The 13,526-nt window shown below is 50.0% G+C and overlaps 2 protein-coding genes across 8 annotated transcripts in view; one reads left to right on the top strand and one right to left on the bottom strand.

The window, feature by feature from the left end:
- Positions 1–4,714, top strand: part of Rogdi (rogdi atypical leucine zipper) — a 5,361-nt gene extending 647 nt beyond the window's left edge. The window contains exons 3-11 of one of the 3 annotated variants that reach the window (XM_021185063.2): positions 709–791; positions 923–977; positions 1,507–1,587; positions 2,462–2,557; positions 2,867–2,965; positions 3,285–3,398; positions 3,488–3,537; positions 3,844–3,970; positions 4,196–4,714. In XM_021185063.2, coding sequence (XP_021040722.1) covers positions 709–791; positions 923–977; positions 1,507–1,587; positions 2,462–2,557; positions 2,867–2,965; positions 3,285–3,398; positions 3,488–3,537; positions 3,844–3,970; positions 4,196–4,237 — 747 coding nt within the window. In that variant the 3' untranslated portion in view covers positions 4,238–4,714. Of the gene's footprint in view, positions 1–708; positions 792–922; positions 978–1,506; positions 1,588–2,461; positions 2,594–2,866; positions 2,966–3,284; positions 3,399–3,487; positions 3,538–3,843; positions 3,971–4,195 lie in introns of all 3 variants that reach the window. The other 2 variants (XM_021185062.2, XM_021185064.2) reach the window with 2 other exon arrangements.
- A 403-nt stretch (positions 4,715–5,117) lies between these two features.
- On the bottom strand, positions 5,118–6,210 carry Smim22 (small integral membrane protein 22). Of its 5 annotated transcripts, none has more exons than XR_002379988.2 (4): positions 6,033–6,134; positions 5,563–5,677; positions 5,382–5,479; positions 5,118–5,227 (listed from the first exon to the last, which is right to left on the bottom strand). XR_002379988.2 is itself a non-coding variant. In XM_021185235.2 (4 exons), exons 2-4 carry the CDS (start codon positions 5,696–5,698, stop codon positions 5,186–5,188), a joined length of 276 nt encoding a protein of 91 aa, XP_021040894.1. In that variant the 5' UTR covers positions 5,699–5,707; positions 6,125–6,210; the 3' UTR covers positions 5,124–5,185. The 5 variants fall into 5 exon arrangements, 4 of the variants coding, with proteins under 4 accessions (XP_021040894.1, XP_021040896.1, XP_021040893.1 ...); XM_021185235.2 differs by having other exon boundaries at positions 5,124–5,227; positions 5,563–5,707; positions 6,125–6,210; XM_021185237.2 differs by having other exon boundaries at positions 5,124–5,227; positions 5,397–5,479; positions 5,563–5,707; positions 6,125–6,199.
- Between the last annotated feature and the right edge of the window lie 7,316 nt (positions 6,211–13,526).

Raw genomic sequence — 13,526 nt, 5'->3', positions numbered from 1 at the left:
TCACTTTGTAGACCAGGCTGGCCTAGAACTCAGAAATCCGCCTGCCTCTGCCTCCCGAGTGCTGGGATTAAAGGCGTGCGCCACCACGCCCGGCTAGAGTGAACTATCTTTGAAACTGACATTTATCTGTGAGCAAGCAGGGTAGTGGTGAAAGCTTGTGATTTCAGCACTCGGAAGAGTGAGACTAGAGGTTCATGAGTTAGAAGCCAGCCTTAGTCTCCATTATGAAACACTGCCTCAAACAAAACAGTCTCAAAACAAAACTGATAATCGGAGCTCTGAAGTGATCTCAGCCAAGTTACCCGGATTTCTGAGCCTGTTCCCTTACCCTAACCAGGCTCACAGGTCTGTTTGTGAAGATAAACTATCTCACTATCTTTCCTAGGACAGTGACCTAGGAAAGCATGTTACTGTGACTGACTGCCTGATTCGGGGACTCTGCTCTCCACACATATCACAGCACTCCAGCCATCTAGGCACTGTGCCTCTCTTCTGTGTTCCACCTGGCTGCTCATGATATGCTCAGGACTGGAATGAACGGGTCTGAGCTCATAAAATCTTGGAGGTTTAGTAGGGCAAAGGCAGAGGGGCCAGGTCAGGCCTGCCCTCCTCGTCCCTTCCCCTGCTAATCTGGCAAAGTATCTAGGCCTTGGAATGGAACACTGGCCAGACTGAGGTGAGGTGTTAGGACTGCGCTGTCTTCCACAGGAGGCCTCTCTCCGCTTCACTCTCCCAGGCCCCAGCACCGAGGGCCCTGCCAAGCAGGAGAACTTCATCCTGGGCAGCTGTGGGTGAGCTGGGTTGGGCAGGAGCCTTTGGAAGGGGCGTACACCTGGGGGGAGGAAATGCCCAGGGTACGATGGGGCAGCCTGCAAGGGGAGGGAGCAGTAGCAGGCGCTCCTCTGACTCCTGTGTGTTACAGCACAGACCAGGTGAAAGGGGTGCTGACTCTGCAAGGGGATGCCCTCAGCCAAGCGGTGAGTCCCCCAACAGTCCAGCTGGTGACAAGGATGGTGATGGCTTAGCTCTGCCACCAGCTAGCTGTGTGACCCTGGCTCTGACCCTTGTCTCTGACCTGTTTCCTTGTATGTCTGTAATACACAGGCAACCCTCACACTACTTCATGAGATAGGCTTTAGATCCCAGGAGGGGAAGGACAGGAAGCTGATGGCATTACACTTAGTTCAGCCTGGCATCTGGACCCTGTGAAATACAAACTTTGGAAGCCTAGGCAGGCTGGCCCCGCATCAAAGTTGAATGGGCCACCACCCTCTGAGCTAAGGCCTCAAAGGCCCTGGGGGACAGCCCCTCCCCACGGTTCAGGCTACACCACTACCTCCTGTCCAGCTCTTCCCCTTTCTCAGCTTCTTTCCCCCACCACCACCACCACTTTGTGGTTCTTCCTGGGTCTGAGTTCCTATTTCTTGACATTCCTCTTTATCTCCCTCCTGGCTGGCTGAGGTGCTAGGGCCTCAGCCATCCCCCCACTGCATTGCTGGCTCACAGGATGTGAACTTGAAGATGCCTCGGAACAACCAGTTGTTGCACTTGGCCTTCCGGGAGGACAAGCAGTGGAAGCTGCAGCAGGTGAGGTCCACCACCCAGCCTGGCGGCCCAAGGCAGGCCCGAGCTCAGGCCTCCCTGGACAAGTCCACCACCCAGCCTGGCCCGAGCTCAGGCCTCCCTGGACAAGTCCACCACCCAGCCTGGGCGGCCCAAGGCAGGCGCGAGCTCAGGCCTCCCTGGACAAGTCCACCACCCAGCCTGGCGGCCCAAGGCAGGCCCGAGCTCAGGCCTCCCTGGACAAGTCCACCACCCAGCCTGGGCGGCCCAAGGCAGGCCCGAGCTCAGGCCTCCCTGGACAAGTCTAGCACTGGGGACTTTGCGACCACAGCAAATATAGCAGAAGGGGGGGGGGGGGCAGAGTCTGCTCCACATTAGGGATGTAAAACTAGCCCTACTTTTTCGACTTTGGCCATGTTAGGACAGCTGAAGGTCCCTTTGAATGTCACTTAACAGGGGCTTCCCATGTACTATGAATCAACCACAAGCTTTCTGCCTACCCATAGGCCATGTGACTCACATGGGCACACACACACCCTGATCTGAAGCTGGTTCACAGGTCCCCCTCCTTACTCTCCCTGGGTACCTGGGCATGCTTGTTTCTGCCCTTGAGCCTTGCACACTTACTACCTTATGGGTGTACTAGGGCTTATCTTTTGAGCAGTGACTTACACAGGGCCAAGAGCCAGCATGCCTTGACTGCCATGATTGTCCTGGCCATCCAGGTTCAAATACTCCAGCTTTGGAGGTGGTCAAGACCACAGATGGCACCACCTTCTCCTGGGAGCTTAGCCTCTCAAGTGGGCCCCATGTTCTGGGATCAGGCTCAAGACCCAGAAATGTGGCTTCCCTGAAACTGACAGACTTTGTTTCTGTGGGTGGTGGGGGCTGTTTCCAGATCCAGGATGCCAGGAACCATGTGAGCCAAGCTATTTATCTCCTAGCAAACCGGGATGAGAGCTACCAGTTCAAGACAGGAGCAGAGGTCCTCAAGGTGCTCTTCCCGTGTCAGCGCCTTGCCCTGACCAGTGTGAGCTCTGTGTCCCAGGCTTCTTTGGAAGCTGCTCCTTCCCAGTCATGACTCCGGGATCTGGCCACATGTATTAGCTTATGACCTGAATTACAGCATCTGCTAAGCTTGTAGATTAGGCCTGGGAACCATGGGAACCATGGTCACCTGGCAACAACAGAATCTACAGATGTTGCTTGCCGATGCTAGGGGCTTGGGCTGGGACACGGGGGAGCCCAACTGCTGCCACCAAAGCAGCAATGGCCACCTGACAGACTTTGTTTCTGTCCCCAGCTCATGGATGCTGTTATGCTGCAACTGACTAGAGCCAGAAACCGGCTCACTACCCCAGCCACCCTCACCCTGCCGGAGATTGCTGCCAGCGGCCTCACGGTCAGTACCTCAGACAGTCCCTACCCCAAGAAAGAAGTCTCTACTGAGAGGTCCAGCCAGGGAGATTTCTGTGCCTGGGTGGTTTTCTGCAGTCTTCCGGGTTGGGTGCTTGGCCTGCATCCTGTACCCCAATATGTTAACGCAGTTTCCCGCCAGTGGCCAGTGGCGTCCAACCTAGCAGCCAGTGCACAGAGATTATGGGGAGCCTCTGGTGCCTCAGCCTATGGAGAAGCATCTGGGATAGGACTGGGCTCCTCCCTTCCCCCATAATGCCATATCCTGTAGCAGTGCAGCCTAAAGTCCCTCCTGCCTCCTCCAGCGGATGTTTGCACCTACCCTACCCTCTGACCTGCTGGTCAATGTCTACATCAACCTCAACAAGCTGTGCCTCACTGTGTACCAGCTGCACGCCCTGCAGCCCACCTCCACCAAGGTAAAGTTCTCCCCACCTCCGATGCCCCCACAGCAGCACTACTGAGGACTCTCTACCTAGACCTCACGGACTCTGCTGCTTCTGCCTAGAACTTCCGCCCCGCGGGAGGCGCAGTACTTCACAGCCCCGGGGCCATGTTGTAAGTATACAGAAAGGGCTCCTAGAGCCCCTTCCCTTTTTTTTTTTATTTTGTTTTTTGGTTTGGTTTGGTTTGGTTTTGGTTTTTCGAGACAGGGTTTCTCTGTGTAACCCTGGCTGTCCTGGAACTCACTCTGTAGAGCAGGCTGGCCTCGAACTCAGAGATCTGCCTGCCTCTGCCTCCCCAGTGCTGGGATTAAAGGCGTGGGCCACCACGCCCGGCTGAGCCCCTTCCCTTCTACTCCCTCTGCTCTTGGGGTCCGGCTCCAAGCCTACCCTCAGGGACCCACTTCTCATCCTTCCCCAGTGAGTGGGGCTCACAGCGTCTCGAGGTGAGCCATGTGCACAAGGTAGAATGCGTGATCCCCTGGCTCAACGATGCCCTGGTGTACTTCACCGTCTCCCTGCAGCTCTGCCAGCAGCTCAAGGACAAGGTATGTCCTGGGCATGTGGGACAGGGGAGCAGGGCCATTCAAGGCTCTCCTCACACTTCCAAGGTGCCCCCGAGTTATAGAGCCCATGATACCATACACAGCAATCATCCAGCAAAGGTTCTCTGACACAGTCCCCTCCCATAACCTTAGCATCCCCCTTGCCACACCCCTGAAGCCAGTGGACACCCTACTGACCTGTTGTTGACCATGCCCCACCCTCTGCAGATCGCTGTGTTTTCCAGCTACTGGAGCTCCCGGCCCTTCTGAGCGAGCACCTGCCTGCCTCCTCCCCCAAGATGGTAGCCCTGACTTGTAGCCCCTCCCCTGGGTAACTCGTACCCCTGCAGTACCTGTCACTGTCACTTTTCTCCCTCCTCATTCCCTGTGGTACTGATGGCAGTGAACCTGAGAGGCACCTAGAGAAGTGGGTGCTGGCTTGGTGTTTTGATTAGGGGAGGGGTCAGTCAAGAAGATGAGCTGAAGTGTGGCCAAGCTCCTAACCCTGCCTTCCTGGACACTCCAGGAACCTTTGGACTAAGGGTGGGACCAAGCCCAGGCCTCTCCCCTCTCCTACCCTCTCAGCTCCCATTAGAAAGTCCTTGAGGGATGGGGTTAGCGCTCACCTATGAAGTGGAGGAGGGAAGAGGGAAGAACCCTCCCTGTAAATCAGGTGCAGTACTGGGACCATTTGTTCTGTAACCCCAACCCACCTCTAAGAAATAAAAATCAGGTTTGACTCTGGTCTGTCTGTCTGTCTGCCTACTCAGTAGAGACTAGTTGAAAGTCCCTGGTGATCCATGGCTTCCCGTGTTCCCTGTCAAGGCCTTCATAATCCTCCTGCCTCAGCCTTTTTTTTTTTTTTTTTTTTTTTTTTTTTTTTTTTTTTTTGAGACAGGGTTTCTGTATAGCCCTGGCTGCCCTGGAACTCAGAAATCTGCCTGCCTCTGCCTCCCAAGTGCTGGGATTAAAGGCGTGTGCCACCACACCCAGCCTACCTCAGCCTCTTAAATGTTGGCATCACAGCCTGTGCCCAGGCTGCAGAGTGGGCCCCAAGGGGTAGCAGAAGTTGGGAGTGTACAAGGGAATCACGAGTGCATTGTGGTGAGGCACCACACTGCCCCTGGCGGGATTAGAACACAGTCCAGACTCAGGCTTTGGCAAACATTGGCTCTGTTACTGTCATCCAGCTGGACCCATGCCAAGGGCAAGTTAGCATTAAGGTTCCAGGGCCAAGTTATCCACACCCTTGGGCTTTTCCTGCAAGAGAAAAAAAAGCTCTGCCTGAACCCTCACCTCTCAGAAGGCTCTGCCCTGCCCTTCTCGCCCAGTGAAGGTGTGAGGGCGGCTTCTAGGGGAGCTCCTCTCTGTGCAGCACCCACCCCTTCCTAGGTCCATCTTCCCAGGCTCTCACCTTCCCGGGGCTCACCTTCCGCGGCCTGGGGGAGGTGCTGCAGCAGCAGCAACAGCAGCAATGGACAAAGACCAGCAACAGCAACAACAGCACAGTGCCTGGAGACCAGAGAGAGGCATCCAGATGCGATGTGGCCCCCTGCCCCAACGGGGTAGGGCCTTGGATCAGGAGCCGCACTCACCCACAAATGTGAGGAAGACCACAAAGGCAGCGATGTCCCATTCCGACTGGAAGAGCTGCCGGCTCCTCAGCCTCCCCAGTACTTCCTCCGCAGTGGCCTGCAGCGCCTGCCTCAGCTCCTCAACAGAAAGCCCCATCTCAGTCACCTGCCCCAGACCCCCCAAAGGGCCACCTCAGTCCAGGCCTCTTTCTGGCCGTACACAGTCTGACCCTACCCTAAGATGACCCTTGACCCCCCCCTGTTTTCCTCAGCCTTCTGCTCTGTAAGCCCTCCAGCCTCTTCCTCTGTCCCCATTCCTTCTGCTCCTGACCCAGCAACCTCTCCCTTCCCTGTTCCTTTCTCCACTATCTCCTCCCCACACACACACCCCGAGCCCATCTGCTTGTCTCCCCTCCCTCCCCTAGACCTTTGGCCCCCACACTGACCCTGACCTGGGCAGCCCCGACCCACCCACCCAACCATCCCCTTACCTCCTCTCTCCCCAGCAAAGCTGATTCCAGTGCCCCCACCTGCCTCTAGTGGCACCCCTTCCCCCCAGGCCAGGTAGGTCCTAGGAACTCACACTGCTTCCTGCTTCCGGATCCAGGATCCGCACCACCTGAAACCTTAGCAACCAGCCCCGCCCTCTTCCCCAGGGCCTGCTGCCAGGCAAGCGCCAGGGCTCAGCTGACCTGACCCTAGGGGCCTAGAGAGGAAAGCCACAGGGCTGACAGTTTACTCTGCACCCTGGAATGTTTTCACCTATTTTTAGTATCCCAGATGTCTTAGTTATTTTTCTATTACTGTGCCCAAACACCATGACCAAGATAAATTATTTTTAAAAAAGCATTTAATAGTGGCTCACATTCCAGAGGGTTAAAGTCCATTAGAGCCTGGGGTCCTTGCCCTTGGAACTTTGACCTTCCCCAGTGAAAGCAGATCTCATTGTTCCTGTATTCTTGGCAGCTGAGAGTCTAGATGCTGTGCTCGGCCTAGACACATCTGGCCTTATGTCAGTTTCTTACTTGTGTGGCTCTTAATGGTCTGGGCAAAGGGGAGAATCCAATGTTAGATCCTCCCTTGACACAGCACACACCTTCCCTGGCTTATCACAGATTACAAAGAGATAACCTCCCTATTCCCATTTTTTTCTTCCACATGTGCAAACTGGGGGCTGGACGCATAGCTGAGTTGGTAGGTGGCCTGCAATATTCAAGGCCTTGGGTTTGATCATCAGCACCACACAAACTGTTCTTGTAATCCTGATACTTAGAGGTTAAAAACAAAGATCAGAAGTTCCAGGCTATCCTCAACTACATAAGTGTGAAGCCAGGCTCAATTTCATGAGACTATTTTAAAAAAGAGATTGGGGAGGGCAGCAAGATGGCTCAACAGGTAATGGTGGCTGCCAACGAGCTGGGCAACCGGTAGATCAATCTCTGTAGCCCACTTGATGGAGGGGACTCTGTGAAGTTGTCCATTCACCTCCAAGTGCACACTGTGTCACATGTGTCGAGTGCACATTGTGTCACATGTGTCGATGTATACACATGTGCAGTAAAGGAAGGAAGGGAGGGAGGGAGGAAGGAAGGAAGGGAGGGAGGAAGGAAGGAAAGAAGCTGGGCATTGTGACATTAAGCAACTAATAAAGTCATAGATGCACTTAATTGACTGATTTTCTGTTATGGCGGGGACACACCTCAAGCTCAGCAGCTGCAAAGAAAGCATGCAGAGTCTTAGAGGTACACAGGCCAGAGTCCTGTGAAGACCGGCTGGGCTGTGTATAGGAGAGATAGCTCTTGATTTTCGTTTTTTAGATTTATTTATGTATTTATTTATTTATTTTATGCATATGAGTACACTGTAGCTGTACAGATAGCCGTGAGCCATCATGTGGTTGCTGGGAATTGAACTCAGGACCTCTTGCTCACTCCGGCCCAGCTCACTCTGGCCCCAAGATTTAGTTATTGCTATGTGTAAGTACACTCGCTGTAGCTGCCTTCAGACACACCAGAAGAGGGCGTCAGATCTCATTACAGATAAGCCACTATGTGGTTGCTGGGATTTGAACTCAGGGCCTTCGGAAGAACAGTTGGTGCTCGTATCCGCTGAGACATCTCTTCAGCCTATCTCTAGATTTTTCTAGCCTGCAGTGTGTAAGCTTGGGCACGCCCTCTGGCCGTCTGCCTCAGTAGTCCTGTCTGTAAGATGGAGCATGAACAGTGCTCCTCCTCAGGTACTTGGCTTGGGGGGTTGGGTTGGGTTGGTTTGTCTTGTCTTATTTTAAATTATTTTGAAGAAGCTGTCTCTCTACATAGCCCTGACTGTCCTAGAACTCACTTGGTAGACAAGGATGTTCTTGAACTCCTAGAAATCCACCTCTGGAATTAAAGGTGTGTGTGACCATACCCAGCCTCAGGATGTGGGAATTCCATGATCCTGTGAAATTTTCTCAGAACAATGGGATACCATGTTAGTTGCTTGTGTTTCATTGTGACCAAGGAGGTAAGAAAAACACGGAAGGCAAGGTTGACACTAGATCGTGGTTTTAGTCCCTAGAACCAATGTCTGTCCTAGTAAGTGTTACTACTGCTGTGGTGAAACCCCATAAATAAAAGCAACTTGCATATTATCCTGAGTCACAGTCACTGAGGGAAGCCGAGTCAGAGACTCAAACAGGGCAGGAACCTGGAAGCAGGAGCTGATGCAGAAGCCATGAAGGAGTATTGCTTTCTGGCTTGTTCATGGTTTGCTCAGTCTTGTTTTTTCTTTTCTTTCCTTTTTTAGATTTATTTGTTTATTATATATAAGTACACTTTAGCTGTTTTCAGACACACTAGAAGAAGGCATCAGATCACATTACAGATGGTTGTGAGCCATCATGTGGTTTTGGGGATTTGAAAAGCAGTCAGTGCTCTTAACCACTGAGCCGTCTCTCCAGCCCTCAGCCTGCTTTCTTATAGCCCAGCCCAGGAAGAGCACCACCCACAATGGTCTGGGCCTTCCCCATCAACCACTAAGAAAATGCCTGGCAGGCAGTGGTGCTTCATGCCTTTAATTCCAGCACTCAGGAGGCAGGTGGATTTCTGAGTTCAAGGCTATCCTGGTCTACAGAGTGAATTCCAGAACAGCCTGGACTACACAGAGAAAGCCTGTCTAGAGAAAAGGGGGAAATGCCCTCCAGGTCTGCCTACAGCCCAATCTTATGTAAGCATTTTCTCAATTGAGGTTCCCTTCTCTCCGATGACTCCAGACTGAAGCTAACACAAAGCACAGTGCTGTCTTGAAGGCGAGCAAGAAGTGGAGGAGCTCGGGAGAAAGAGAGCAAGACCGTCTGGACCTAGGATAGGTTAAGAGAGTACTTTGGGGATAAGCCATGCAGCGTCGTCACCAGGAAGTCTTTGGTCCAAAGCTGTGCTAGCACACTCCCATCCATGCCTGTCACCTGGAAAGAGCAAGGAGTTGCAACAGAGGCCTGAGCCCTCACAGAGAACATTTCAAGCCCTACGACATACAGACCTTGGGGCTTGCTAAGTCAATATCAGGAAACGGGTAGGAAAGCTAGCTAGGGAACGGAGGAGCACAGCCTCCTGAGCGCTGAGAACAGCTCAGGGGTAGTATACAGATTTAGTTTGTGATGTCACAGATTCCATTCTCAGCCGAAAAGGAAGTCTGAGATATTTCCAAGTCCATGTTTTTTATGTTTATGACTGTTTTACCTGCATTTGTATCAGTGCACCATGTCCATTCAGTCCCCTCGGAGGCCAAAGGAGGGAGTTGCACACCCAGAGTCACAGATGGCTGTGATCCCCCATATTGGCTCCGGGGATCAAACCCAAATCCTCTGGAAGAGCAGCCGGTGCTCTCAGTCACGGAGTCATCTCTCCAGCCCCAGCTAGCTTCAGTTTAATTGCCAAAAAAAAAAAAAAAGTTGGAAATAATTTTTTGCATTTGCTTATTTATGAATTTGTTCATTGTGTGAATGCAAGTTGTTGTTGGATGCAATACATTACAGTGTGTGTGTTGGAGGTCAGATAACAACTTATAGGAGTAGGTTTTCTCCTTCCATGTTTACATAGTCATCAGACTTGGCCACAAGCACCTCGTGCTGGCTAGTTTTATGTCGCCTGACCCCGCTAGAGTCGTCAGAGAAAAGGCATCATCAACTGAAAAAAATCCTTCTACACGGGTGATAGTGCACGCCTATAATCCCAGTACTTGGAAGGCAGAGGCAGGCCAGCTCTGTAAATTCAAGGCCAGCTTGGTCGACAGATCGAGTTCCAGGAACACACAAAGAAGCCCTGTCTCAAAAAATTAGATAGATAGATAGATAGATAGATAGATAGATAGATAGATAGACGATAGATAGATGATAGATAGATAGATGAGCTGTAGGTAAGCTTGTGGGGCATTTTCTTAATCTTGGGCTGGTGGTTCTGGGTTCTATAAGAACACAGGCTGAAGTGGCCAGTAAGCCAGTGAGCAGCACCCTCCATGCACTCTGCTTCTGCCTCCAGGTTCCTGCCCTGCTTAAGTGCCGCACACTATTCCCTTTTTGGGTCTCCTATCTGCGTGGAACGGGTCTCTGGTTGCAGGTGGACAAGGAGTTGGCGAATGACAAACAGAAGCAACACATGAGATTGTGTAGAATCTGAATGTAATTTGTCAAATCAAGCATCAAACTTTTTATACAGAAGAAAATAGAGGGGCTGGTGAGATGGTTCAGCAGGTAAGAGCACTGACTGCTCTTCCAAAGGTTATGAGTTCAAGTCCGATCAACCATATGGTGTCTCACAACCATCCATAACAAGATCTGACGCCCTTTTCTGGAGTGTCTGAAGTCAGCTATAGTGTACTTACATATAATAAATAAATAAAAGAAAATTACCCATTCTTGAAAAGAAAAGAAAAGAATAGGGAAGTTGAGTGACACACCGGCAAGGTACAAAGAGGTTACTGTATTCTGACACAAAACAGGAATTCAAACACCAAAGGACTGGCAGGAATCAACTGGAACAAAATTTAATGTTAACAACTGGGATCAAAAACAGCTCCACCTAAGGTCCACTCAATCTTAGAAGCCAGGGTCAAGGGCTTCATGCCTATTCTAGGCTATTGTATAGTCCACCTTCCCCCTAGGCCATTGTAAATACTTGTGTATGGGTGTAACTCAACTATCTATAGTTCTAAGTATCTACTTTGGTTCCTTCTTAGATCACAAACTTCCTTCTTCCTAGATAATGGTAAATTCCTATGTAGGGTAGTGACTTAACTATCCATGCCCAGGGACGAGCTATATGTCCAAATATCAATCCTTAGGAGCACTTGTAATAAAGCAATATTAAGGGAAAGCACACAGATCTGTTTACCAACTAAAGCAAGGACATTGGAGCATTCGTTATACAGGATGCCATGATTCCAGGAGAGTTTCCATGAACTTTTGGGGATGGCGCCCAGGTTTCCAGGGCCTGTTGCGCTTGTCACTGCTGGAGTGGATGTAGCACTTAAGTCTCTGTCCTGACTTCCTGTGATGTGGAAGCTTAAGCCACAGAAACCCTTCCCTCAGCTTGCTTTGGTCAAGAGTTTCATTTTGAAAAAAAAAAAAAAAGAGAGAGAGAGAAAAAAAAGCCGGGCGTGGTGGCGCACGCCTTTAATCCCAGCACTCGGGAGGCAGAGGCAGGCGGATTTCTGAGTTCGAGGCCAGCCTGGTCTACAAAGTGAGCTCCAGGACAGCCAGAGCTATAAAGAGAAACCCTGTCTCGAAAAACCAAAAAAAAAAAAAAAAAAAAAGAGTTTCATTTTGGCAGTTGAAACATACCACACCCTTTAATCTGCTGAGCCACTGACCAGTCTAGAAGTCTTGGGTTAAAACCCAATGGTCAAGCCAGGTGTGGTGGCACACACCTTTAATCCCAGCAGTTGGGAGGCAGAGGCAGGCGGATTTCTGAGTTCGAAGCCAGCCTGCCTGAGTGGAGTTCAGGCACTCCTATCCCAAAGCTCCACCTCTCTCCCAGCCTTCCATCACTAAGGTTTGTTGTGTAGGTATCTCAGTCTGGTTCAGGGACTACATCCAGCCACTCTTTTTTTTTTTAAGATTTATTTATTAATTTATTTATTATAAATAAGTACACTGTAGTTGTCTTCAGACTCCAGAAGAGGGAGTCAGATCTCCTTACAGATGGTTGTGAGCCACCATGTGGTTGCTGGGATTTGAACTCCAGACCTTCGAAAGAGCAGTCGGGTGCTCACTGAGCCATCTCTCCAGCCCCCCCATCCAGTCACTCTTAACACCTGTGCTGGAGGCTATGGAATCTTTGTCTTAGAATCCAGTCTCTCATTTAAAACAGTTCAACCAAAGCTTGTATTACAGAAAGCACACCATGTCTAGAGTTTTGGTACAAATTAAGGGGGAAGCCGGGCGTGGTGGAGCACGCCTTTAATCCCAGCACTCAGGAGGCAGAGGCAGGCTCACAACCATCTGTAACAAGATCTAACACCCTCTTCCGGAGTGTCTGAAGACAGCTACAGTGTACTCACATATAATAAATAAATAAATCTTAAAAAACAAAAAAAAAGAAAAACGAGTTACATATTTTTAAAAAAAAGTAGGGCTGGTGAGATGGCTCAGTGGGTAAGAGCACCCGACTGCTCTTCTGAAGGTCCAGAGTTCAAATCCCAGCAACCACATGGTGGCTCACAACCATCCGTAACGAGATCTGGCGCCCTCTTCTGGAGTCTGAAGACAGCTATAGTGTACTTACATATAATAAATAAATAAATCTTTAAAAAAAAAAATAAAAAATAAAAAAAAATAAAAAAAAGTAACGTGGTGAGGAGGTATCTGACCCATTCAAGAGGGCAGAGTGGCCAGGGGGTTATTTTACTTATTTATTTTCAGTGTGTATGTACATGTTTGTATGTATCTGCACATCTGTGTGTGGATATGGGTGCACATGTGAGGAGGGCTGATATCTGGATCTTCTACAGTCATTTCCTACCTTATTTTTCGAGAAAGGGTCTCTCAGTAAACCTGGAGCTCTCTGGTTAGGCTGACTGGCTAGTGAGCTGGGGATGGAAGGGTCCAGACACTTTTTTTTTTTTAAAGATTTATTTATTTATTATATGTAAGTACACTGTAGCTGTCTTCAGACACTCCAGAAGAGGGCACCAGATCTCGTTACGGATGGTTGTGAGCCACCATGTGGTTGCTGGGATCCGAACTCTGGACCTTCGGAAGAGCAGTCGGGTGCTCTTACCCACTGAGCCATCTCACCAGCCCCAGACACTTCTTTCTTGTGGTTCTCTGAGTGGGAAGAGAGTTCTTGGGACAAGACTTGGTCTTGGAAGATATTTAGGGTTGCTGTTTAATAATAAAATGTTTACCTGTCTTAACTCTAAGTCACTTTGGGGCTGGAGAGATGGCTCAGTGGTTAAGAACATGGACTGTTCTTCGAAAGGTCCTGAGTTCAAATCCCATGGTGTCTCACAACCATCCGTAATGTGATTTGACTCCCTCTTCTGGAATGTCTGTAGACAGCTACAATGTACTTATTTATAATAAATAAATAAATCTTTTTTTAAAAAGTCTAAGTCACTTTGCTGCGATAGCTGACCTGCCTGTCTGAGTTCCTTTCAGGCCAGAAAACTATAGACTCTGGCATTTGGCACCACATTTCACTATGTGTTACATAAGTGTGTGTGTGGGGGGGGGGGACTAAGTAAAGGATTAATTGTTAGGATCTTTCCCTCTTGTCCAGAAGCCTCTCCTTGTCTGGCTGAGAGGAGGTTTGGCACAATAAACTTGTATTGAACTGGAGAAGAGAGTCACACTTGCAAAAAGAAAAACTTTTATACAAATGAATATGTATAATCTCACATAAATTCATATACAGATTCATGCATACGCATTCATACATCTCCATTCAAACCAGTTGGGGCACAGGGTAATGACTGGTTTTGTGTCAACTTGACACAGCTGGAGTTAT

This window comes from Mus caroli, chromosome 16, assembly GCF_900094665.2.
Source record: "Mus caroli chromosome 16, CAROLI_EIJ_v1.1, whole genome shotgun sequence".
NCBI classification, from domain to species: domain Eukaryota; kingdom Metazoa; phylum Chordata; class Mammalia; order Rodentia; family Muridae; genus Mus; species Mus caroli.
The sequence above is the reverse complement of the archived record's forward strand: the minus strand, read 5'-3'. Positions and strand labels throughout refer to the sequence as shown.

Coding starts and splice junctions, on each gene's coding strand:
- Smim22 (XM_021185235.2), bottom strand. CDS start 5,698: ATGGGGCTTTCTGTTGAGGAGCTGAGGCAGGCGCTGCAGGCCACTGCG. Junction 5,480..5,562: donor GGTCTTCCTCACATTTGTGG/GTGAGTGCGGCT, acceptor TCTGGTCTCCAG/GCACTGTGCTGTTGTTGCTG. Junction 5,228..5,381: donor GGAAGGTGAGCCCCGGGAAG/GTGAGAGCCTGG, acceptor TTTCTCTTGCAG/GAAAAGCCCAAGGGTGTGGA.